Below are 25,419 nucleotides of genomic sequence, written 5' to 3'. Positions count from 1 at the left end.
TGGCTTTTGATGATAATATTTTATTATCGAGTGAATACTAATCTTAATGATGGTCCTAAGTTTGCGGGTCATTAAACTAGCAGTGGTATTGGTCGCGAGGATAAGGTTCATAGATCTTTTTATAATTAATTCAACTACACAAGATATTTGGGATACCTCCCGCTTATTTAATTATGACAAATAAAAATGTAACCATTGCACAAAGTAAACACTTCAAGAATTCCTGTATATATCCGATCCCTATTTTTTTACAGTCATATTATATTACTTGCTGTTGCCGCGACTACATGCGCATTCGTTTTCCTGGCGATAAAATATATCCCATGTTCATCACCAGAATGCATATCTCTATGCAAGATTTTGACAAGATCTTGATTTTTTATGCCGCAGGAATAGCCCTACTGAGCTTTTTTGGGAAAACATACTTTAGCAGACCCCAGGAAGCTTAGCCTGTCTTATGTGACAGTGCGTTTATTTATTAGACTCTTACCTATGATCGCAGCAAAAATCAACAAACAAACACACGCTATAGCACTTCGCTATGAATATTGTAGTATTCAAGTTCTACCAACATGTGATTATTTATCTGAGTAGGCACCGACTTCATGTCTGTAGAAAATTTCATTAGTCATGACATTAGTAATTTCAAGAAATGAAACATTGTAAAATATTAGTAACCATTTTATTACATTTAAAACACTTTTGCATCCATCCATCTTTAAATTTTCTTCTTAATTTTGCCTTGTTATCTCTTCAAACTCACTTTATCTCTACATCATCCGCCAATAACAGTTGAAGCGGACGAAAAATAATCAAGACAGTAACTTATAGTTCTTGATTAAACCACTGCCATATGTAATTTTTTACTGAAAGAAATCAGATACAGCGCTCACATCACATGCAAAATTAAAATAAAGTGATTCCTGACACTTTATTAGGTACACGTCGCGTAGCGTAGGTACTATGTACGTGCAGGTAAGATAAGAGTATCTTCAATAGGGTTGTCATACAGAATGTTTTGAATAACTTTGTATGGAAAAAATGCAAATAAATTATATTAATATTTTTACAGGGTGATTCCTTATGAAATATACTTATTCACATTTCAACAGTATCTCGCAATTCGTTTACACGTTGTATATGTTAACAATAGAATACATATGCATAGAATTATTGGACTTGCAACATATTTTGTGCATTTCAGTCAGCTGATATGGCTTTGTAACAAAACTTACACAAATTCCAAATCTCATAAATATATCATACAGATATAGGCATAAACTTAAGAACAACTAATGTATGTGAGTGAATGCAATAGCAAATTAAAAACCAGCACGCTCATAAAAATAACATAACATTAATACACATTTACTTAATTCGAATTCAATTTTTATTAGTTTAATTCTACAAATGACGTTAGAAGTCGGTAATTATTAAAATCTGTGGGGGATCTTGTGAAAGCGAATAGTTTAATCATATTATACTATCAGAATAATAATATGATATGACTAAAGATTCTGACCTACGTGAACCATTGCCATCGTATCCTCATTCGTTTTAATAGGGTATGCCCAAGAGTATTTTTTTAAAGGGAAAGAGAGAGAATTTTTTAAAGGGAATCAATTTTTTTTTTTCAAATATTCCTTTATTTGATGCTCAAAAATGGCTTATTTAGTTGGTAACGAATTATTTGTAATGGCATTACACCTATTTAATTATTTTAAAGTAACCACAACTAACAAAGGAATACTCCTACACACAAACCGCGGATTCAACCTGCGTCCGCTCTAGCTTTCAAGATTACGTCCTGCTTGCGACCGAATAACAAAATACGCGTGTTCGAGCAAATCTTGTGGTTTGTAGCAGGCAGGACGCAGACCTACCTCCGCTGCTAAGGACACAGGTTAAACGCCTAGAACGTGGCCCTTGCTTTAGGCGGCGATATAAAATAAATTTATTATGGAGTTACCAAGTGAATTAATAAATTAGGAAAATACGCGTAAACCTAAAATATGTGATGTTCACGTGATAAAATATTTTTTTAACTTTCGAAGTTTTGTGAAAAGCTTAAATTACTATTGCTTTACTTTTGTCAGATTAGAATTAGTTGAGATAATGTATTTAGTGTAACTAAAGCAGTTTTGGTCAAAGACCGCCGCATTTGAGAATGAAGTCAATGTGGACCCGGTAAAAAGTTTTCAATTCGACCTTGAATCTCAAATTTAAAGTAACATTTACTTTCCTAAACACCGGTAAACGCAGCGTTGGTCGACCCCCAACAATGTGGATGGACGACATAAAACGAGATGCTGGGAGCCGCTGAAAACAAGCCGCGCAGGACCTTGAATTTTGGAACTCAGTATACAAGACCAATATCCAACAGTGGACGTCAATTGGTTGAAATACTTGATTTAATATGTTACTATTGTAAGCTCACTGGTTGAAATTATTATGATGATGATTACTAACCTACTTAATTTAATAAGAAATTTAATAACCTATACTTAGTTAGCTACCTAATTTAATTCAGTTTGTTCGATTATGTAATAGACTAGTTTCAAAATATGTAAAATCTCTTGATCCACAAACATTTAGATAAACCTGTGCACTTCAGTCGGACAAACATAATATACAACGCAGTTTATTTTGGTTAAAGGCATTTGTAAATAGATCTATGAAGTAAAAAAAATAACTCTAAATAGCTTATTTTATCAATATTTGCTGCACAGTCAAAACTAAATGTAAGTGGTAACAATGGTCACAGTTAACTAATGGCATCCACAACTTTTAACCACCATATTTTTGTACTTTCGCAGTATCACGTTCGAGTCATCTGTGTAATACAAAACTGAGATTGGAGATAGCTTGATTGGTGCGCACGATGGTTTAGGTACCTGAAATAAATTGCAGTCGTTAAATACGGATTTGCGTTCAACGCATCGATATTTATCAATATTAACTCAATACATATCCATGTCTGGGGAGAGGGCTCTTTTCAGAACTGGAAGGGCTACGGGTAACGCCTAATTACTCGTAGTCCAACCCGCTGGCCGAGTGCGGATTGGTAGACTTTACACGCCTTGAGAACGTTATGAAAACTCTCAGGCAGGTTTCCTCATGATGTTTTCCTTCACCATTAAAACAATTACTTACGCATAAATCTCTGAAAAGTTAGAGAGTCGTGCTGGGAATCGAACTCGATCGAAACCCGAAAGGGAAGCCAAAGCCGCATATGGTATCACCGCTTAATAGATTTTAGAAGATGAAGAAGAAAATTATTGCACACTATCTTAAAAGGCTGTATTACTTGGGTAAATAACATTTATAGACTATTGGTTACGCAGAATGTGAATTAAAATACAAACCTGAGTTGGGTTTAACAGATGAACTAATGTTTGCACGATTGCATGGTTTGTTGCATTTTTGTGCGCGTTCAACGGGAAGTTGCATTCTCCACTACAGTAGAATGCACCATAGCCATCGGGTGCTATAATCCAATCCTGTGAAAATAAATATGATCATTGTTATATACTCGTATATAAAACCAAATGCGTACTTCATATATAAAAGATATTTGGAGGAAGAGTTCGTTTGGTTCAACACGCTTACCTCAGAAACTATTGGTTGGAATTGGAAAAATCTTTTTCTGTTGAATATTCCAATTATCGAGAAAGGCTATACAACATCACGCTTCTACAAATAGGAGCGGACCTTCGATGAAAAATGTTGCAAAAACGGGCAAACATATTGCTTTTGGGAGCTTCCAATGCGTGCGATGCTTAAAGAGTTAAAGTTACACGTGAAGGTTAAAAAAAAGTTCGCGAAACCACATGACCAACTTTTAAAGTTGACTCATACGCGAACGAAGTCACGAGTGACCGTTAGTAAATTTTATAGAAGTTACCTGCCACTCCAAATCCTTGAAACTAACGTAAAGTGTCTGTATTTCGCAACTTCGCGTAGTCCAATGTGATGTATCTGTAATTACAAAATAAGTGTTATTCCCCTGGCACATTTTACGCCGCTATCTAATTTTTTTTTATACCTTCAACTCTATTCGTAGTCAACTCTATACATAGGACCATTTGAAGAATTTGTCACTACGACACTTAAGATTTTAACTACTTGAACCACTGACCTCTATTGTTGTTTAAGTCACTGGAAGTGTATATACACTTCCAGTGACTTAAACATCGGTAAGTTTAACATGAAAAGACGTGGTTACTGTATATCGTACGATTTTACAATTATTCATACGCCATATGAAATAAAAAAAATACTCGATATTTCTCGGTAACTTTTATAAAACTTAGATAATTAAATGGTTTGACAAATCACTAACCTGTGAGAGGATTTCTAAGGTAATTTTCGGAATAGCCGTGATTACGCCATCGTCTTGCTTCACGTTTCCTTCGCGCCCCTGTGTCCGAGGAACCAAGTTTGGGTCCGTTCTTGAAGAACGCAACCATGAAAGGTTGTTTCCCTTCAGAGTTAGGGCCGTGTGTCTCTGCTAAGCCTATATCTTCCGGTTTAACATTTCGTTCTGAAATACAATATACACGCTATATCGTTCGGTAGCTTAATAAGCTTTCAAAAAGTTTATATGTACCTATCATCCTTTCTGTAACCAAAGTCAAAGTCAAATACTTATTTCTTTATTCAAATAGGCGCACATAATATGGCACTTTGCAGTTATTAATGCAGTCACATTTGCTCTTAAATTTAGATATATTTTTGTGAACATACATTAAATTTTCTAATGTGTTGGCTAAGAACTGTCATTATCTTAACATCTTTAAATTTATCTCTCAATGACTCTCTCGGAGCCATTTTATAGATCGCACGAACAGCCCTCTTCTGCAGCACGAAAATAGTGCCAATATCAGCAGCATTACACCATAGTAAAATTCCATATGACATAATGCTGTGAATGAATGATGCTCAGATTGATTGTTCGGATTTGTCCCAAACTGTCATAGTTTGCAAGCTCTTAAAGCTTGTGTTAAAATTTATAATCTATTGTAGACTCTAGGATCTAGAGTAATATTCTAGATTGTAGAGTTCAGTTTTTCGTAACACTGCCACCTAGTTACGGTGTTAGCTTATAGCCCGAAGTATCATCACGACAAACTTTCAATGCCGTCGAACTAAAGCCATGTAGCACCACTAGGTGTCGCTGCGCTACACCACGGAAACGCGGAAAAAAGGAAAATAGAAATATTCACCAAAGGGGGTTGCGGGTATTGCTAGCGGGAAATATGATTGTACCTGGTTGCGAATGCGGATGCAGTGTAATAAAGAATCCTTGGTTGTCCACAGGGGCGTTGAGCCAAGTAGACAGGGCTCCCGTCACGTTTAATTCAAGCCAGCCTTCTGCACCCGCGCTCGTGTTGACTGCCGCAACTCGCTCCATTTGAATGCCACTGCAACACGAGAGAGCATGCAAATTCCTGGGTTGGTTTCCTTATGTCGTCAGTGCAACATCCTTTGTACATTAATTAGTCAGACTACAAAAAATGTACCTATTCATATCGTTTCACCCTATTATTATGCGAGATTTAGCAAGTAACAGAAAATTAAATATTTCCAAAATTCATTTGTTTCAAGTAGGCCTAGTTTATAAGCACTTTTGAAACTTCAAGTTAGTCTGTTTATGGTGGCTTTACCACCATTGCGGAAGGTAGATTCTACCGAGAAGAGCCGGCAAAAAACTCAGCAGATTGCTCTTTTTCAACAATTACATTCAAACATTTAATCATTTAACATAAGCATTCCTCGTATTAACCAAGGAGATGTTTGATATCCAGCCATATCTATAGATAATATTATAGTAATATCCAAATGACCAAATACCTTAAATATCCAAATAATCAACAACAACTATAAAGAATAACGTTCAATGCATTTTAATTGGTGGTAATTACCCGAAATTATCGACGCTTATAACTCGGTTTGCGACGACTGTATACAAAGCGGTTGGATCGTCTGAATGTGATGCAGCTTGATGCAACCGCAGTTCTGCCGTTAGGAGAGATGACGAATCGCCCGGCGCGCTCGTCACGTCGAACCAGACGTGCCTTCCGTGGCCTTGACGTAACGCAGCCAGGTGATGCTCTGGAAACATTGATTCAGGAAGTCATAACAAAATTTTGCATTTTAAAAACCGTGATCCTTTTTTCTGTGTGCTACTGCATCTGCGTATCTACCAGTCAATTTCGACGACTTGAGATTATACGTACTAGAACAGAATATTATATCGGGTATATCGCTCATCAATTAGAATAAGGTTTTATTTATCCTTCCCTCGAGGCAGTCTTTTAATATTTTACAATAGTGCTGTAAAATATTACCAGATGGTCATCTGGCGACTATTGTGTTAATAGATGAAGCATTTTGTATAGTGGAGTAATACTTATACTACGTGTTAAAACTTTTTTCGATTACTTCTGAAGTCTGGAACTCGGCCTTAATTGGCCTAAATGATGCACGGCAACATTATATACTTGTATGATGTAGGGTTAGGGTTGCCAGACGGTCGGGAATTGGCGGGATTCTCCCGAATTTTTGTATGTCCTCCCGACAAAGCAAATAATCTCCCGAAAAACAAGTTCGATAATTTTACGTTTACATTTTCGTCAAACGAAACTCGCAAACAACACACAAAAAAAAATTACAAATACTTATGGCAAGAACAAAAACAATGAACATGCTCATTCGGTTCTTATCTTATGTGTCACAAATACCTACTATGTTTTTTTTTTCTTATATCTACAGTGCTATGCAAAATATGTTTGTTTACTTAATATTATTAACTTATTTTTTTATTTCTCCCGACCAAAGCCCTAAAATCCCGAAAAATCGGTTATTGATCCCGATAACAGGAAGAATCGATCTGGCAACCCTATCAAAACGTAGTGTCAAAACGTAGACTCTTCACGTAATATCCATTATGTGTGACTTTTGGACTTTAACGTTTTAACATTACAAGAGCTAAATTCGTCCTTAGTCCCTATAAGATTTTTTCTCTCACAATCGTTGAAACTATCTTATCGAAAGAGTAAAAAAGAACTTAACTTGTTTGTGTTAAATTCAAATTTGTCTAAACTTTTCAGGCATCTTCGTGGGTAGGGCTGGCAATATTAGCGACACAAAAACGAGTCGAATAAGATCCACTATACTTTGACGCATAGTGATTCGATACTCGAAAACGACTAGCGAGCGTGCAAAATATATAAAATATAAAAAAATATATCATGCTGTACATTTCAAATTGATTTATAGATAGGTAGTTACGTTCTTAAGTTTCTAGTTGTATGAAAATAATTTATGTTTACCTGTCCACGTTGGTTGGTTTTAATAAAATATTAATGACATGCAAATTTGCTCTAACAGGTGTCTCAGTGTCTCATAGGCTTGATGTAACTTGACTCCCAATGCACGTGTGTACATTAATGTATACCTATATTTGCTATGTCGAATTTATTAACATAATTAGGTAGGTAGGTAAAAACATTCAAAATTAAATATGGAATTTGTTTAAGCTAACGTGAGACCATTTATTTTTTTGCGTCATTACGTCTGCCGGAGTGTGTTAAAAAAAAGTATTTTATTCGACTCCAAGTTGGGCCTTGTCTGCAATCTCACCTGATCTAGTCATAATGCAGTCAGAATTTAGCAGCTATAAACCCTAATTGGTTTCTACGTGACATCGTACCTGAACGTTAAATCGCTTGACGGCATGTATTTTTAGTAGGGACTGGTTTTAATTAGCAACGGCCTAAGAGACTCCCACCGAACTAGACCAGAGCAAATTCACGCATTATAATACTACCTCCCACTTCTAAGACTCACAGCACTCACCACTGCACCAGAGAGGTCGGCAAAATTGATAATGGTCGGCGTAACAATCTATTTCAAAATATAAATAAATAAATAAATATATATACTACGACAACATCGCCACCTAACCCCAAAGTAAGCGTAGCTTGTGTTATGGGTACTAAATAGCTGATGAATATTTTTATATGAATATAATACACATAAATACTTATAATATACAGATAAACACCCAGACACTGAAAAACATTCATGTTCATCACACAAACATTTTCCAGTTGTGGGAATCGAACCCACGACCTTGGACTCAGAAAGCAGGGTCGCTGCCCACTGCGCCACTCGGCTGTCAATATAGTAGAGTATTAATTATTTCTATAATTAATCTTGAATAACCTTTACTTCCAGATTTTTAATTTGAAAACTATGTTATAGGAGCTAGGAAGTAAGGTGTAAGTGTTTTGCATTATTTATAAGAAAGAAGAGAAATAAGAAAGCTACTTATTCAAAAGTGTCATAGGCAAAATAAACTACTGAAGTATCTTGTATTTCCATTGGTACTGAATATCTAAGCCATTCCAAATATTGAACTTCTACTTTATGGAATTCTTTGCGCATTTGCGAAAGATTTGTTTGTTAAGTTTAACGAAATTATAAATAACATCGTACAGATTCTCCTGCTTTTTAAGGAATATAGCAAATTAAACTTAATGTTAATTGTATAAATCGTTTTATCCTTTTGTTTCGTTAAGTTTCTTGAAGGATGCCAGTGATGCAACATCGTGGGACCAGCTGAAATTATCCAACTTAGCGGCTGGATCTCAAGAGTCGAACGATAATTAGGTTGACCATAGTCCTATTAGGTATTTTAGAAATTGGACCCGCCGTGGAATTTTATACGGGAAATAATTAATTCTTAGCTTTCAGTTTAAATACCAAAACAACATATTTATATTCGAGAATATTTAAGTGTGGTTTAAGAATAAGAGGAAGAACATTTACTTATAATTCTAATATTATATTTAAAGACATGTTTTTAATAATTTAAAGCTATGGGTCGCTAGCTAAAAACGATTTGGGCGGTCCGGCTCAACGGTAGGTTTGTGGAATTATCGTTCAATAGGTTCTGACTCATTTTTACCTGCGGACACCCAGTTTCACTTTCCTAACAGTTATTTGTCTGTTGTGGTGGATTTATATTTTAATCTTCCAACAACTATTCATGCTTGACAAGATTTCCCAAACGAGTAAACTTATTTTAAGCTATTTAGCTTCGTCGAATGTAAGGTAGGTAAAGGAAGGTCAAACTATCGGTCTCTCTAAGATGTTTAGGTTGAATTTGATCCGCACTACCTACTACCTACCCAGCTTAATCTAGGTTCATATAAAGTTGACTCAAAGAAGGTTTATTAGGTTTGATTATAATTCTCTCATCTCATTAAAAATTTTAAAAAACTGTATTTCTATAGGTAGTAGACAATGTGATTGTATGTAACTAGTAAGTTTTTTTCGTTTATGGCGCCGCTGTAGACAGAAACGTGAACCATTCGCTACCGAATGACGAGTAGGTAATCGATAAGTAGGGAAATACCTATCAATTTTTTGATCTTTATCTCGTTTTCGAGTTTCCAAGATCCTTAACTTGGGTCCTATGTAGGTGTCTTAAGTGTGCGACTAACTCAGCACAGTCCCTTTTATCACCCAATTTCGGGCTACTAAAGACTTTACTTCCCTCTTTCGGCTTACCTGTACGAGTAAACAGGTACCTATAAAAGCTAAGTAAATTACTAGATGAGCAGGGGGCTGTTCGTTTTTATGGTTCTGTATCCAAAGGATAAAACGGGACCCTATTACTCTGCAGTCGGCCCGTCTGTCTGTCACCAGGCTGTATCTTATGAACCGTGATAATTAAATTTTTTTCAGACAATAGGTTCCTGTATCCGCTATAAAAACAAATACTAAAAACAGTATAAAATAAATATTTAAGGTGGCTCATATACAAATGACATGATTTTCTTGCCGCTTTTATATTATACGTATCCCTTGGTGCGCGAGTCCGATTCGCACTTGGCCGATTTTTTCAGTATCTGGAAATGCTTTACTAATCACTTTATCTACCTAGTAAATTTTCAAGAGGTACGATCCTGGGTAGGTAAACCAACCAAAGAAAATAAAACCTCCTCGGATGTAAGCCTACCTAGATAAAATTAGCTAGAGCTATTAACAAAGTTTATTTAGGGATATCTACAACACCCACCAACGTAATGTTTATGATTATTTAGTTAGTTTATATCCTCTTTGTAGGGAAACAAATATCATAGGTAGTAGGTCGATCGTATACCTATGTGTTTTACTAACTTAGTAATTATATTTCATTATCCAAATACCTAATGAAAATGAATTACTTTAGCCCCTTATTTAAATAAGAACTTATAATTAACTTGCTTTAAACCTACCTATTATAGCTCCCGCATTGATAAAGTATTAGGTATTGACTAACTTCTGAGAAAACTACTTATAGTTTGTCCGATATATACCTACCTACTTAGATCGTTGCAATATAATTATTGTTATGTTTAATTAATAACGCGTTATTAATTAAACATAACATTATACAAATAATATCAGTATTTCCTATGAGAATAACCGTAAATTAAACTTACTTTTACTCTGGAATGTCATAATTAGATCGCTCTCATCGATGGCATGTTGCTCTTCACCACTGAGGGCCATTTCAGAGCTGCGTGTTGGACGAGCCTGTTCGTGTTCCTCCGCAAGCTGCTTGTAAACATCCAGCAAGAAGCTCGGCGCCGACCGATCCAGCGGTGGCGCTTGGGATCGCCTTGGTCTCTCGCCGAGGCCTAAAAGCTCCAATATTTCGTGTTCGACCACTTGTCTTTCATGGCGCGTCATAGAGTGATGTATTACGGTTTGATCAACACCATTATCGATGTACAGCCCGGACAGGGCAGCGTCCGCCGCGACAACGAGCAGTACACAAGTCGCGTACCGCCACGCAGTCTTGGAGCTAGACATGTTCGTTGCCCTGTTCGCGTCGCTTGTATACGCAGTTAACGCGCCCACACGACTGACGTGTGCGCCGCCGGCGATACACCCGTCGGGACCAGCCACTGAACCTGCCCACTCAAGGTGGGCCGCCGACCGCCGCGCTCGCCACAACCTCCCCTCCCTCTCGCCTTAAATAATGTAAACATCGTACCGGCCAGCCGCGCGCATTCATATCACTTATGCACATTCCTTCATAGTTGATCAACTCTGTTATTTGCAACTAAACAAGTTATTTTACCGCGGCTACATTTCCTTTGATCCATCTCGTCGGTTAAAATATACTACGTGCGTTCTAACATACCCACATAGACACAAAATTTATAACGGTTCGTGTTATTAATATTATAATGTATACCCTATACTGGGTGCCACGAGATAATTATCTCTACGCGTATATTTCTGTGTGATAGACTAGATTACGGGTAGAAATAGTTTTCCTGAGATGCGCATGCTAGCCCTGCAGGTTTACTTAACTCAATTTTAGTTACGTACTTTCATTCTCGTAAACGGAAAAAGACTAGGCATAAAAAACTCTATACAAAATATAGCAAATGGCCAGAGTGAACTTGTGGGTGCAATTAGCATGTAGGCGTAGGAAAGAAATGATTAATACATATATGATTCACGAATTTAACAGGATCGTCAGTTTTACTTTTCTCGCCACTCGCTCGATAATGCCTTATTACATAGCCGGTTATCTAAACGAAAAGAAAGTCATTACATTCAAAAGGCTATGTGCTGTTGTAATGGGCTATAATCCATTACCAATAAGAGTTGAAATGTGACTTAAATAATGCAGAATGCGCATCCGAATAAAATCAATGCATTCTCATATTGCTATCTTTATCGACATTTTACAATCGATTTGTTTTATGGTAATGATATTATTTATATTAGTGGATTTGTTTACTTAATTTATCATAATAAGTCATTATTTGACTTTATGTTGCCATTGAAAAATATTTAATGTGTAATAATTGTATAGTAGAACAAGAGTAGCGATATGGGTTTAATATGACTGCCATTTACGGGTAAGCTCGCTACCATCTTATATCGCACTATCACTAATTTACCGTAAAAAAATAAGTTTCATATAAAAAATTCATATATAAACTTTTGAAACTTAAATAGGTACATACATTTTGTTGAACAATCTAATAACTTACTTTTTGAATTTTTAAGAATAATAAATTTAATTAAAAATAAACCAATTTATCATCTTATATTTATTGAACAATACTTAAACTGATCTTAGACTAATTTACAGTCAACTTTAATTTCGAAAACAAATTAGTTTTATATAATCCAATATAGTTATATGAGCCAAGGAGAATTAATTATACAGATGACGCGCTCAAAACAGGGCAGTGCGGACATCTAAAGAATATAAATAGAAAAGGAAATTAACACAAATGTATACAGTGCAATGCGACTCATCAAGGTAATTGTACTCAACGTACGTAAGAAATTATATTACAACTCTTTAAATTTATTGCTAAGTTTTAAAATATTAGAAACAAATCAACAACGATTATCTATAGTGTTGCTAGTTTACCACGTAATATGGGATATATTTTAAAATTACGGAAGCTCTAAATGGGGTCTTAATGAATCGTTTTCTACAGTGGAAATGCTCGCTTATTTAAAGGTCCGATGACTACTTTAGAGGTACGCTGGATACATTTGAGGTATGCTGGAAACGCTGGCTACTTTGGAGGTACTACCGCGAAAAATTTAGAGGTATAACCACTACATTTGAGGTATGTCGGCTACTTTAAAGGCCAGCTGGTTTTGAAGTAAATCGGCAACTTTAAAGGGAAGATGGCTACTTCGAAGCTATCGATAACTGGTATACTTATCTTTATAATAGCCAGTTTCCCATTTTTTGTCACCTTCTGTGGCAACACAAACACTTAAATAAATGTTGGCCCCCAGTACCGTGTTCTGTGCGTCATAATATCATAAACAACTGACAATGATGATCAAGTTAATGATAGCAGTGTTTTAGAATATCCAATATTAGGTTCTTCACAGTAAATATAACTAACTATTTAACATATTTTTCCATGAATTTCTTGTGAAACTCTGATCTTAACGAGTCATTGATAAATGTATTTGGCTTCTTCTCAGGCTCCGTGCGTGCACAGTTTTTGAACACGACATCATCATCCCACCGCCTTTTTACCTAAAACAATAGAAGTTACATTTTAAACTTGACTAGTAATGTTAACAATTTTTCCTTTTGACAATTAAATTATTTTCTTACAATTATTATTGACCTATCCTCAATATGCATTTTGATAATATCTATTCAGTTTTCTTTCATAGTTAAATGTATTAGGTTACGCTATATTTTGTTTAATAATTGCAAAAAATATCAGCAGAAATTCATATCATCATTCATTGTTATAATCATTTACCTTTAAATCATTCTTTTGTCCTGCTGCAGAGTAATTTAACAGTGGATTTCCTGATAATATATTTTCCATTCTTATTCTCTCCTCCTCTTGTTTCTTTTCAGCATCCTATTTAACAAATAATTGATTTAGATATTATTAATAAGTACAATTTACTAAGCAAAATTAGTACACATCTCACATTCATATCAAGGTATATAAAAATAAATAATCTTTTTTTTTTAAATAAAAATCAACTATTTCAGCACTTTATTCAACTCATGAATTGAAATTGACAACTGACTGACTGAGGGGAATGACAAAAATAATTAATCTATAAGGATCTATACAAAATATGTCCATTGGCCATTGACAGCTAATAGAATTGTATGTAGTAACTATCTGGTAATCTAATGATTATACCGCACTTGCAATATCGGAATGCAGAGAGCTAATATAATTTATTATGAAAGTCTTTTGAATAAAAGATTAATTTTACTTATACAATTCCAAAAGCCATAATTCCTTGTCTTCACACTCACAACAACAAAATTTACAAAACGTCCCAACCCGAACCTTATCAGCATTAATTAGTGTCACAAAGTTAGGTATAGTATATATCACACTTATTTGATAAAATAAGCCAGCTTATATTAAAAGCACAAAAGACAGGATTTCCTGTTTTACTGTGAAAAGAGAAGTCTTTATATAATTTCCACTTGGCAAAAGTCCTATAACTTCTGAATTACAAATACTTATAGCACAAGGCCATATCAAAATATAATTTAAGAAAATATATGAGTCATGGCATCTTCGCAAAGTACATTTTGTTGAATGGACATAACAAAAACTATTAACTTAAATAAAGAGAAAAAAATTTTGAGTGCACGCTCACCAATCTCATTTTAACAAGGATATTGACTTTTATTACATTTCAACCCCATACTTAACAAAAATTTAAATATCAACAGTGCAAATATTTCAGACAAGCCACTTATTTTGTATTTAATTAGAAAGTCATTATAAACTAATTAAATTAAATAACTTTTCAAAATATTTTGTTTGACCATACTAGAAATCTGCGAGGGCCAATTATATTTAGCAAATTGCAGGAAGCTGCTGAATAGAAGCAGCTCAAGACAGTGGAAGTTATAGATTTTAAATAACAAGGTTCAGATTTATATTTATTTGTGTGAACATTCACACTAATAAACATACAGGTCTTCTTTTAATGTATACATCACTTAGCATGAGCTTAACTAAACAAGGGAAATATTGCTGGTTAACACAAGCTGTAGTACATAAAGATAAGATTGTTTAGATATGTTTAATCACCACCCTCCCATTAAGTATATTTAAGACAAGAGGTTGGAAATCAGTATCAATATTTTATGTACTGACCTTCTTTGCCTGTTCAATTGCACGCTCTTTTTTAATTTTGTTTAACTCTGCTAACAAAGCAGCTGTATCATCATCAGAGTCCTCAGAGTCTGTTGAATCCCCTTCAAGGGGATCATCAGCATCTAAACTGGCTGCTGGTACTTGGTCAGTCTTTAATCTTTTTACAGATGGCTCAACTAATCTTCTGGCATTTGGGGCTTTTACATCCTTTTCCCTTTCATCAAGTTCTTTACGGAAATCTCTTGAACGTAGCTCATCTGTAGTTCCTTGGCCTTGTTCCCTGTAAACAAGAAAAGGTTAATTAAAGTTAAGGTACTTAAAACATTAATACTCAGTGAATTGTAAGTGGTTGGGCAGAAGCAACATGAATAATTTACTTAATTCCTATCAATAATATTGTAGAACAAAGAATTTCGTTTCAGTTTTGAGTTGTTATAAAAATTTAGTTGTTCAAGGATTTGCTTGATTGATTAAAAAAATCATATGCACAACCTGTATTTAAGCTTTGTATGGCCCGGGAGATCTCTGCTCGAGTACTGGCGGGAAATAGCACTCAAATCCTTTTCACCTCGTCCTTGGCCACCCCTAGCTGGGTCAAAAGTTGGTCTAGCTGCGGTAGTCATTTTATCACAAGTGAATCACAACCACGGTCAAGCTCCACATCAACTGAAAAAGTTAGTAATTCAAATTATTTACTAAACAAAAATTATTAAGTATATAACATAATAATTTAAGACAACAAAATCATAAAAAATATGATTCTAATAAAAAAGCAATAAAACTGTAATCAACTTTCATACCTATGTATATTCTTATGTATGTATAATAACACAATACGCAGGTCAACAGTAAATAGATAATAATTAGTAAATGAAGTAGTAAATTCCGAAAAAAAGAAATACATCAATGTTTTAAGACCTCAACCCGATATTAGCATAGACACTTTTGGTCCCACAGAATACAAATTGCCACAAAATATCACAGATTAAAAAAATATGTGTATCTATTGATTTTACACACAAAACCCTGAAAAATAACGGGTTAAAATTATAATAAAAAATATTGTGTGAAGCCGCCTTGGCTAACAACGGCAAACAGCGAACAACATACATCAAATACGAACGTGTGGCTGGCTAATTGCTTATTTTTGTTTGTATTTGCCATGTTTGTTCAAATAAAAATACTCGTATGTCTAGCCGCAAGTAATTGCTGCCACAAACTCGTGTGCCATGTTTGCCATCTGTAATATACTAGCCAAGCGATTTCGCCAGGCAACCATTTGGCAGGTTTTTATTGTTGTTTGTAGTCATGTGTGTGTACTATGGAGTGTAGACTCCATAGTGTGTACGCAGCATTAAGTGTCCATAAGTGGTGGATTGCAGAACTCAGAACACCACAGATCACAAACAGACAGATAATATAAATACTAACCTCTTTAAGTTGTCTATGCTTTGAAGTCATTGTCATTTTTGTCATTTATGTCAGTCTTCGTCGAAAGAAAAATGATATGTTATACTTTGAAGTTAAAATAATTTTTAATTCCTGATTGTTTTCCAGAAAATAAACATAATTAGAAGAAATATTTACTAACCTTCGGAATCAAGCATATTTCAGGTATTGTAAAGGATCATTTTACTGTGATTAAGGCATGCTCATTGCTCGGCGTGGAATAATCTAGTAGTACGCCATTTTGTATGCTTTATAAATATTAATTATCACAGCTTCGTTATTTTTTTTTTGTTATTTAAAACTTCGTAACTAAACTCAGACAATTTTTAATGCAATCGTTATTTAAACGCATAGGATGATAGAAATACTCCATTTGTGTTAAAGTCCACTTGTAGTTATTTACTGATATTACTGAAGTCTTACAGTTCATCCGAATGCAGAGTGTAGGTTCCACAAAGCGTTAAAATAATAATGTCCCACGCTATACTTATTTGCGTTCTGACTCCATAGTTAGGTATTTAATTGAACATTTAGTTCCTTCTGGTTATACTGTTATGAAATAACTACAGACACGTTGTGTTGGGGTTATGCGACGATGATTATAATGCCAGAAACCATTCGACACTGCCCAACTTACTCTGTTTTCATCTGGAAATTAAAAAAAGATGATACAAATAGGTACCTATGTAAAAGTTTATAGACTTAGTTACTGATAACTTTTGGTATAGGTAACATTTAGAATCACATCAGTTATACTTTTCATTGTTTTACTTATTCATCGTTTAATTAGTTATTATTAGTTTAGTAAGTTTTAATTTTAAATTTGGTAATATTGTAAAGTTCTAATAGTTAAACTGAATATAACATATACTGTGTTACCTTCCATACATACATTAGAAATCAATCTCAATGTAGTTAAAATTTAATATGTCAAATATATTCAGATATTGCATTATATTGCAATAACAAAACTCATAAACTGTGCCCCCCATTTATTAACTTTTTGATAACTATAATTGGGTTCATGCATTCTTATGCTTATACAAATCTTTGCATAAGCATAAGTAGTAACCAGGTGTGAACCTTGAAAATAGTTATTTTTCCACATATTCAAGTTGTCCAGTAAATATGGTTGGTATGGTATGGCATGGAATCAATTGATTTTTTTACAAGACAGCTCTATGATCTGATTGGTGAAACCTCTGGCATTTTTAGGGCTGAGGCACATTGGGGATCCTAGGTCAAAGCATTTTGATCTTTACCTTATGTACTTCATATTTTTTAACTGGTACTAGCAGGATACATATTTCTTTGTTTTAAGATTGTCACAGGAATCTCTTTGTATATATATGCGTTGGTGTTAATAAATAGTTACATACATATTTAATATAAGTAAAGATAAAAGGCTTAACCCTGCCATCCCCTGTGTGCCATTTTGCAAGATTTGTATTCTCACTTGAGATTACAGCTTTCACTTATTATGTCCAATGAATAGTACATTCATTGGAGATAATAAAACAAAAAGGATCCAACATCCACATATAGGTAGATTTAAGACCTTTTAGACCCTTTCAAATAAATGTTGCCTAACATTGCCATTGATAAGTAGTTCTCACAATTTTACTGACAGTACCTTATTATATTATTTTAGAATGGCTGAGGATTTGGATGTAGAGGCTATGTTAGAAGCACCATACATTAAATCGGTAAGTTATTGCTACTGTTTTATAAACTTAAGATTACCTATTTGTAATTTTTAACTTTAGCAACAAGAAATTTTACATTTATTATTCTGAAATTAGATTAATATCATCCATTTTATTTCATTCTACAAGTTATTTCAACAAGTAAATTACATTCATGTATTTTGTATTGAATATACATATAAGTTTAAATTAAAATATTAGTTTACAATGTTAGGTACATAAGTAGTTAGAAATTGATTTAAAAAAGTATCTCCATCTAACATTTCTTGAAGTATTTTTTAATTTAAATATAAAAGCTTTCTGTATTATGTACAGTTTACAACTTGTATATTTGTTACTAAATTTTGTTGAAATTGTAATTGTTCAAATCATATCCCAATTTAATAACTTTAATAAATTCACAAAGGGCATGGGACATTAATTGTATACTTACATCAGCCATTTTTCACATCGTTGTAAATATACTTTAAAAAAACTATGAAACCAAACAAGTATCAATATTCTTAAAAAGGTACCTTAGTCAAATAATAAAATTGGACAATTTTTAATAGTTCAAACTGCCAAGGCTACAAGAAAATAACCATTAACTGTGTTTTGTTAACATAGCATAGTAGTTTAGCAGGCAGGTTTCCGGACTTTCAATTATTGTGAAGACCTTTGCTTGGAATATGGGGGCTTAGACATCCAGTTTTCAATGTATGCTTTCTGTCTATTTCAAATATTCAACATCCTATATTCTTACCTGACATGAATCAGTGTGTGTGCCTCTAGGCTCCCTGGTTTCCAGGGTTTCTTGTTGTGTCCCTCGATCCATAAGGGCTATTTTATATGTTATAGAATAAGAGGGATTTAACTATTCAGTATTTTTTTGAAGGGTAATTTCTATAAAATTTCTAGCATTAACAACCTATTTTGGCAACTTGTTGGAAATATTACTTAATAAGCACCAGTTAACGTTTTATTGCCCCTTTTCATTTTCCTAAATATATTATTAAATAAAATAAAACATTAAAAAATGTTTCATCTTGTTGTTGTTGCAACTGCAGCTCGCGGATAGCCGTTTGTCTATAAGTTTAAATACAGATCACGACTCTTGTCAAAACACTTTCAAACCAACGCAAAAATGTGGCGAGCGAGAGCTGCGTAGTTATCTCTCTCTCTTTTTATATTAGTACGCCGATTTCACATCAGGCTCAACCTACCTATTTACGGTTCACTGATTCACTGGGTACGACAAAAAATAGTATAAAAGTTTTTATTACAATGTGATGAAGCGATAGTACATATTTAAGAATATTTTTGTTTGTTTAGATGTTATCTAACTTAATTAAATAACTGACCTTCCGACAAGTTCATCAAAAATAGCCGATTGTAGGTGTACTAGGCTCCTTACAAAAATGTCCCAAATCCTTAACCACTACTTAATTTTGGCACAAGTAAGATACACATACAAAATGTTTAGGCATATGCATATGTATCATAAAAATGAAAATGATTTAATAAAATCGATATTGCTCTCTTAAACTACAACTAAATGTGGCCACTATTTTTTGTATTTAATGAAATTTTAAACATTGGTGCTGGTTTTTACTGATATAAAATTCTTTCCTGTAACTGATCAACAATGTACAAGTTATTCATGAAGCCTTATCAAGACTAATAAAACTAGCGACATCATTGAACAGTTACATGCTAAGAACTGTGAAACAGTTACATATAAGAATCATTTCTTGTATTTATAGAACTTTGTGGTAATAGTCCAGCTTACTTCACCGACCTGAACAGAATGAGGTATCGACAACTATAATTACTTTTTTCCACTTAATTTATATCTTAAGTTTTCATAAAATATTTATAAAATTATTTATGTGGTAAATTGCAATTTAAATACAGTCAAGTATTACAAATTCCAAAAAGCCATGCGCTGATGGGTCGTAAATCTTTTGCAGAAGTATCCCTGTGTGATGTTAGTGCTGTGTACATCCTTAGTCAGTGGTTTGCCGAATGGTAAGTGTAGACCAGGGACCCATCTTTAAGAACCACCAATAGGACCAAACTTTGTTGTGAGAGCTGTCGTCTGTAGAATAGGAAACAAACAATATCTGTGCATTTTGAATGATGACATTTTGCTCTAGAATGTGATTATGGAAAGTGCACAGATACCTCTCAGTCAATTCATTCAACTAATGCAATTTTATTTATTCACTCGGCGTGTGTTGCTGTGGCGCTGCTTCTACCTTGTGCTTTGTGTGACAGGATAACACTTCCTCTTCAAAACATCGCTCGGACAAGTATTCTGACAAGCACAGAGACAGAGAAAAGGAGAGCAACCGAAGGTAACCTAAAAACTAAATATTTTTTAACATTACCATGAATTATTGAATTGAGTATTTGATTTTGCCCGTGTCTTATTCCGCTATTATTTTGGGTTGTTTAAAACTCCTGCGGGAACCGTTAATTTTCCTTGGATAAAATGTATACCATGGCCGTCTCCAGGATGCAAACTATTCCTATGCAAAATTTCACTGGGATAAGTTGAGCAGTCAAGCCATAATTATAAATTTTACCAGCAACTTTTCTGGGATAAGTATCATATGTCCATCTCCAGGATGCGTCCATCTACATGTGTGCCAAATTACATCAAAATTGGTTTAACGGTTGAGCAGAACATGGATAACACGGACACACTTTTACATTTATAATTTTAAATAAAATATAAGGATTAAATAATAAATGTTTTCCTAATTTAGACGGAGCCGATCCAGAGACCGAAGAAAATCACGTGATCGAGACGTACGTCGTTCAAAAGAAAGAGATGACAGAAAAGACCGGGACCGCGATAGGGGGGATAGAGATCGTCGAGATAGGGACAAGGACCGCAGCAATAGAGATAGGGACCGGGACCGCGATAAGGATAGAGAACGTGAAAGAGAAAGGGAAAAACGGCGTAGCAAGGATAAAGAAAGAGAACGTAGTAAAGATAGGGAAAAAAGCCGCGACAAACATTTATCACGAAGAGAGCGGAGCCGCGAAAAAGAAAAAGTTCGTGAAGAGGAAAAAGTCCGTGAACCGGAAAGAACAGAATACAGATCGAAATCTAGGGGAGTAGAACCTAAGCTAGAAGATTTGCCACCAGAAGAAAGAGATTTGCGAACTGTATTTTGTATGCAGTTATCGCAGCGCATTAGAGCTAAAGATTTAGAAGAATTTTTCTCATCTGTTGGCAAAGTTAGGGATGTTAGGCTTATCACATGTAACAAGACCAGGAGATTTAAAGGAATCGCATACATTGAGTTTAAAGATGCAGAGTCTGTGCCATTGGTAAATAAATACTTAAAGTATGTTTTCTTTGTTTAGTAATATATCTTACTAATTTTCCGTTACGTTTTCAGGCTCTTGGTCTAACCGGACAGAAGTTATTGGGTATTCCTATTATTGTTCAACATACTCAGGCAGAGAAAAATAGAGTAGGTAACACATTGCCGAATCTAGCACCAAAGACTAGCAATGGACCAACTAGGTTATATGTAGGATCACTGCATTTTAATATTAATGAAGACATGTTAAGAGGAATATTTGAACCATTCGGAAAAATTGACCACATTCAACTTATGACTGATCCTGACACAGGAAAGAGTAAAGGTTATGGATTCCTAACAGTAAGTTGTTTATAATAATCTGGATTAAAAGGTATTTTTTTAACAAACACATTCGTTGATACTGAGATTGGTAGGGGATAGCTGTGATTCGGCACAGTATCTGTCATTAAAAAATAACTGCCCACCATTGAATCAAATGAAATAACCTGAATTTTTACGTGTAAAACAATTGTATAATGTGTTGTATGTGTACGTCCAATCTGTTATACATAGATTTCACAAGTGCCCAGTTTCGTCGGTTATAAGAATGTTTCGTCTCCCAAAGATTGAGATGCCCCACGCTTTTTCTTCGAAAATCTTATTTTCTTTATTGGAATTTTTGTCTACACACTTAAGTAACGGAAACTTTATTTCAAGGTATGCTTAGAGTGAAGTTTCTGACGCCCTATGGTACAAATGTTTATACAACTTTTAGTTTCATCATGCTGCAGATGCAAAAAAGGCAATGGAGCAATTAAACGGATTTGAACTAGCCGGACGGCCAATGAAAGTGGGTAATGTAACTGAAAGAACGGACGGAGGGTCTAGTACGCGCTTCGATGCTGACGAGCTGGATCGGGCCGGTGTCGACCTTGGGGCCACTGGACGCTTGCAACTTATGTTCAAGTTAGCTGAAGGCACTGGTTTACAAGTAAGTTACTTGCATTAGTAAAAGTAGGCAGAAACATATACAACGTCTAAGTGAAAACTGAAATAATACAGACTTTAGAGGTACATTATGTACTGTCTTTGAGACTTATCTGTGAAACTGAAAACCTAATAGTTTTGAATAAACCACTGCGAATCCTGTCACATAGCGTAGCCTAAGTATTATGCGCGTGTCTGTCTTTCATCTTTAATAGGTTTGTAAAACACTTCGAATGTTCTATTCGTTTGTTTGGAAATATTAATATGCTTCTTTTGATTTTATATTTTTACTGGGTGATTCCTTATGAAATATACTTGTACATCCTTCAATATTTGTAATTCGGTTTACACATTGTTTATTTGACACACGCTCAGCTACAACTGTATTATATTTTTTAATTCATTCCTAAAGAGTTAAATACTAAATGAAATCATATAAAAGTAAACATTACATTACATTTGATAGCGCAATTCTTGAGGTAGGCCTACTTAACATCACGTTTACACCGCCTGTTGCCCGACTCCTAATGTGACGGGCAACAGGCGGCGATACGCTAGATAGTGAAATAAGAATGTTATTAGTATAAATCTACTTAGCACGGCTAGCATGGACAGGAGACATTTTTTCCCCCGGGGAAAGGACAAAATTATATCTCCTTTAAAACTTTATCAACTCTCCGAGTTTTGGAGCAGGTGTTGAAAGAATATCCAAATAATATAAGTGGGATAATTAACGGGCTAAACTTCTCTTTTTCCCTGTTGCCTTGCTTTGGAAGGTGGACATGTAAATTTTATTCCTTGTCAGGGAATATAATTTTTACTCCTACCTATGCTAGCCACGCAGAAGTTGTATGTGGATGAAATATACATATAACTGCCATACCCCTATCAGGTTAGCCTGTTACCATCCGATATATATCTTAGACTAAATCATCTCTTACCATCAGAGATAGATAAGATTGCCGTCAAAAGCTAGTTTGTAGTGGAATAAAAAAAGAAGTGGGTCACAGCAACCGGTATATTTTGATAAAAGAAAATTTTGCATGAACTATAAGTATATGTTTTTGTTCCTAGATACCTCCAGCCGCTGCGTCAGTTCTCATGGGAGCAGGATCTACCTTAGTCGCTGCACAACCCCAAGTAGCGCCGCCGATTGCCACACAATGTTTTATGCTCAACAATATGTTCGACCCAGCCTCGTAAGTTAATCTTAATCATTCAAAATTCATTAATTCTCGTTCATTTGACTACAAAATTTAAAACAAAAACTTTAAATGATATTTATTAAAATCTTATCGTTTCAGAGAGTCAAATCCAAGCTGGGATATAGAAATCAGAGATGACGTCATCAGTGAATGTAATAAACACGGGGGTGTGTTACATGTTTATGTAGACAAAGCCTCTCCGCAAGGGAATGTGTATTGCAAGTGCCCTACGATAGCAACAGCTGTGGCCTCTGTTAACTCGCTGCACGGCAGATGGTTTGCTGGAAGAGTGATTACTGCAGCATACGTGCCCCTTATAAATTACCACTCGCTATTCCCTGACGCTATGACTGCACTTACCTTGCTACTACCTACACGACAAAGATAAAATTGATCACCTAATTTAGCATTTACTGCAAAGCAATTTAAATATAAATACAAATTAATATACTCTAATTTTAGGATATCTAATAGTGGTGTTCTGTATTTTAGGGTACATTACATTATGTGATTTTACTCCTATGGCTTTTTCTTTTTACCCCAACGTATTACGCAATAATGCTCGCTGCTGAGGCCCAAGCCTTCTTAAAAACAAAGGCGTCGTACCTTAAATAATATTGGTTCTAGTATCAATATCTGACTAATTTATCTTTATATCTAACTATCGGGTCGGATTCTGTTCATTGAAGATATTAACACGTTGACTGCTGCCTAACATTAACAAATACGGTACACGAGTGCGGCAGGATTACACGCTAGGCGTGTTTTCAGCACTGGTGAAGCGTATTCGAAACAGGCGCTACGAGCATGCGGCCCCACACGCCTGGCGTGTTTAAACTTATCGCGACAGCTATGCGGCCTTTACGCAACAGGTGTGTTATTACATCACTCGTATTTTCTCATTTATTTATTGAACAACATGAAAACCCAACACTTGTCGCATTTGAATAGCAATTTGTATTTTTTTGTTGGATAAAATAGAATAAAACTTTAATGTAGTCAACACAGATTTTCTTTTTTTCAAAAATAATCATTTTCTAAAGAGCTTTAAATATAGTGGCTTTACATCTGGTAGGTACACTATTTTACTATATTCAAAATCGCGGCAACGTTAACCTGTGTGTAACTTGTGAATGTCATTTACGAATCATGATAAATAAATAAGTAAAAAAACAGTATTAAATACCTACTTACATACGAATGCGGATTGCCGACAGAGAAGCAAATTTTAAAATAATATGCATTTTAAATATAATAATCCTTCCAGTAAATATACAGAACCATTGTTAAATTTACTTTTAAATTCGAAACAATAGTAACTCATTCCTGAGTAGTTTATTGGTACCGCTGGCCGCACCGATAACGTTTATTTAAGACGATAAGAAAAAATAAGGATGCGGATGCATCGTTTTGTAATTCTGTCGGTATAATGGAATGCAAACCGATATTTATAAAATAAATTATTGACGATACCGATACCAATGAAAATAGTGCAGGCGAACTCAGGCGTACAAATATTAAAAAATATACAAATAGACGTCAAACTTATGTTGCGGATACCTTTATTGCAGAAAAACATTGTAGAGTATGCTAAAATATAGGACGACGATCCTATATCGATATCAATATCTACTTCGCGTCCCTATAAAATATTTTAAAACAATGCTATTATCTAGGTGGGTATTATTTAGTGATCGATGGTATTATACTATTGTTGCAAATATTTGGTCGAAAACATGTTTTTTATATGAACTTGTTAGTTATACGTGTGATGGTCGATTCTCTCGATGGCATGGGACTTATTAAGAAAAACACTCATGTATAATGATTAGATAACTCACAAAACAACGAATTTTAAGTAGGTATATTGTCTAATATATAATAAAACGTGATTGCGTTAACGCTTAACTAATATTTAATAAAACGTACTTGCGGTAACGTATAACACACTTGTTGCGTAAAGGCCGCTCTAACAGTATATTTAAACAACACAGCGTTTGTGTTTGCCGCACTCGCAGAACGCCGAAAAAACACGCCCAGCGTGTTCGGCCGCATCCTTGTAGGTACATTTATT

At 34.7% G+C, this 25,419-nt stretch overlaps 3 protein-coding genes across 4 annotated transcripts; 1 reads left to right on the top strand and 2 right to left on the bottom strand.

Moving 5' to 3' along the window:
• Positions 1-666: 666 nt before the first annotated feature.
• On the bottom strand, positions 667-10,977 carry LOC120637433 (protein 60A). The gene is made up of 7 exons (XM_039909277.1): positions 10,497-10,977; positions 5,925-6,114; positions 5,269-5,423; positions 4,343-4,543; positions 3,905-3,978; positions 3,366-3,500; positions 667-2,894 (listed from the first exon to the last, which is right to left on the bottom strand). Exons 1-7 carry the CDS (start codon positions 10,867-10,869, stop codon positions 2,769-2,771), a joined length of 1,254 nt encoding a protein of 417 aa, XP_039765211.1. The 5' UTR covers positions 10,870-10,977; the 3' UTR covers positions 667-2,768.
• A 1,643-nt stretch (positions 10,978-12,620) lies between these two features.
• Positions 12,621-15,654, bottom strand: LOC120637434 (protein CWC15 homolog). The gene is made up of 5 exons (XM_039909278.1): positions 15,500-15,654; positions 15,192-15,365; positions 14,700-14,979; positions 13,323-13,427; positions 12,621-13,087 (listed from the first exon to the last, which is right to left on the bottom strand). The coding sequence occupies exons 2-5, from the start codon at positions 15,320-15,322 to the stop codon at positions 12,950-12,952; spliced, it is 654 nt and encodes a 217-aa protein (XP_039765212.1). The 5' UTR covers positions 15,323-15,365; positions 15,500-15,654; the 3' UTR covers positions 12,621-12,949.
• Positions 15,655-16,173: 519 nt separating this feature from the next.
• On the top strand, positions 16,174-23,862 carry LOC120637432 (RNA-binding protein 39). 2 transcript variants are annotated; one of them, XM_039909275.1, is made up of 10 exons: positions 16,180-16,313; positions 17,800-17,854; positions 19,597-19,645; positions 19,804-19,861; positions 20,111-20,190; positions 20,605-21,175; positions 21,247-21,513; positions 21,929-22,144; positions 23,215-23,339; positions 23,445-23,862. In XM_039909275.1, exons 4-10 carry the CDS (start codon positions 19,859-19,861, stop codon positions 23,731-23,733), a joined length of 1,551 nt encoding a protein of 516 aa, XP_039765209.1. In that variant the 5' UTR covers positions 16,180-16,313; positions 17,800-17,854; positions 19,597-19,645; positions 19,804-19,858; the 3' UTR covers positions 23,734-23,862. The 2 variants fall into 2 exon arrangements, with proteins under 2 accessions (XP_039765208.1, XP_039765209.1); XM_039909274.1 differs by lacking the exons at positions 19,597-19,645; positions 19,804-19,861 and having other exon boundaries at positions 16,174-16,313.
• Positions 23,863-25,419: the final 1,557 nt, after the last annotated feature.

This window comes from Pararge aegeria, chromosome 3 (assembly GCF_905163445.1).
Source record: "Pararge aegeria chromosome 3, ilParAegt1.1, whole genome shotgun sequence".
NCBI classification, from domain to species: Eukaryota; Metazoa; Arthropoda; class Insecta; order Lepidoptera; family Nymphalidae; genus Pararge; species Pararge aegeria.
Note: the sequence above shows the minus strand (reverse complement) of the source record. Positions and strands in the feature narration are given on the sequence as shown.

What these genes read in the sequence shown, in the direction of transcription:
- LOC120637434 (XM_039909278.1), bottom strand. Translation starts at nt 15,322, where the DNA reads ATGACTACCGCAGCTAGACCAACTTTTGACCCAGCTAGGGGTGGCCAA. An exon ending in CATACAAAGCTTAAATACAG is followed by an intron (nt 14,980 to 15,191) that starts GTTGTGCATATG and finishes TCTTGTTTACAG; the next exon opens with GGAACAAGGCCAAGGAACTA. An exon ending in CAATTGAACAGGCAAAGAAG is followed by an intron (nt 13,428 to 14,699) that starts GTCAGTACATAA and finishes TTTGTTAAATAG; the next exon opens with GATGCTGAAAAGAAACAAGA.
- LOC120637433 (XM_039909277.1), bottom strand. Translation starts at nt 10,869, where the DNA reads ATGTCTAGCTCCAAGACTGCGTGGCGGTACGCGACTTGTGTACTGCTC. An exon ending in CCTTAGAAATCCTCTCACAG is followed by an intron (nt 3,979 to 4,342) that starts GTTAGTGATTTG and finishes TTGTAATTACAG; the next exon opens with ATACATCACATTGGACTACG. An exon ending in ATCTGTTAAACCCAACTCAG is followed by an intron (nt 2,895 to 3,365) that starts GTTTGTATTTTA and finishes AATTTATTTCAG; the next exon opens with GTACCTAAACCATCGTGCGC.
- LOC120637432 (XM_039909274.1), top strand. Translation starts at nt 17,801, where the DNA reads ATGGCTGAGGATTTGGATGTAGAGGCTATGTTAGAAGCACCATACATT. An exon ending in GAAAAGGAGAGCAACCGAAG is followed by an intron (nt 20,191 to 20,604) that starts GTAACCTAAAAA and finishes TTCCTAATTTAG; the next exon opens with ACGGAGCCGATCCAGAGACC. An exon ending in AAGGTTATGGATTCCTAACA is followed by an intron (nt 21,514 to 21,928) that starts GTAAGTTGTTTA and finishes TACAACTTTTAG; the next exon opens with TTTCATCATGCTGCAGATGC.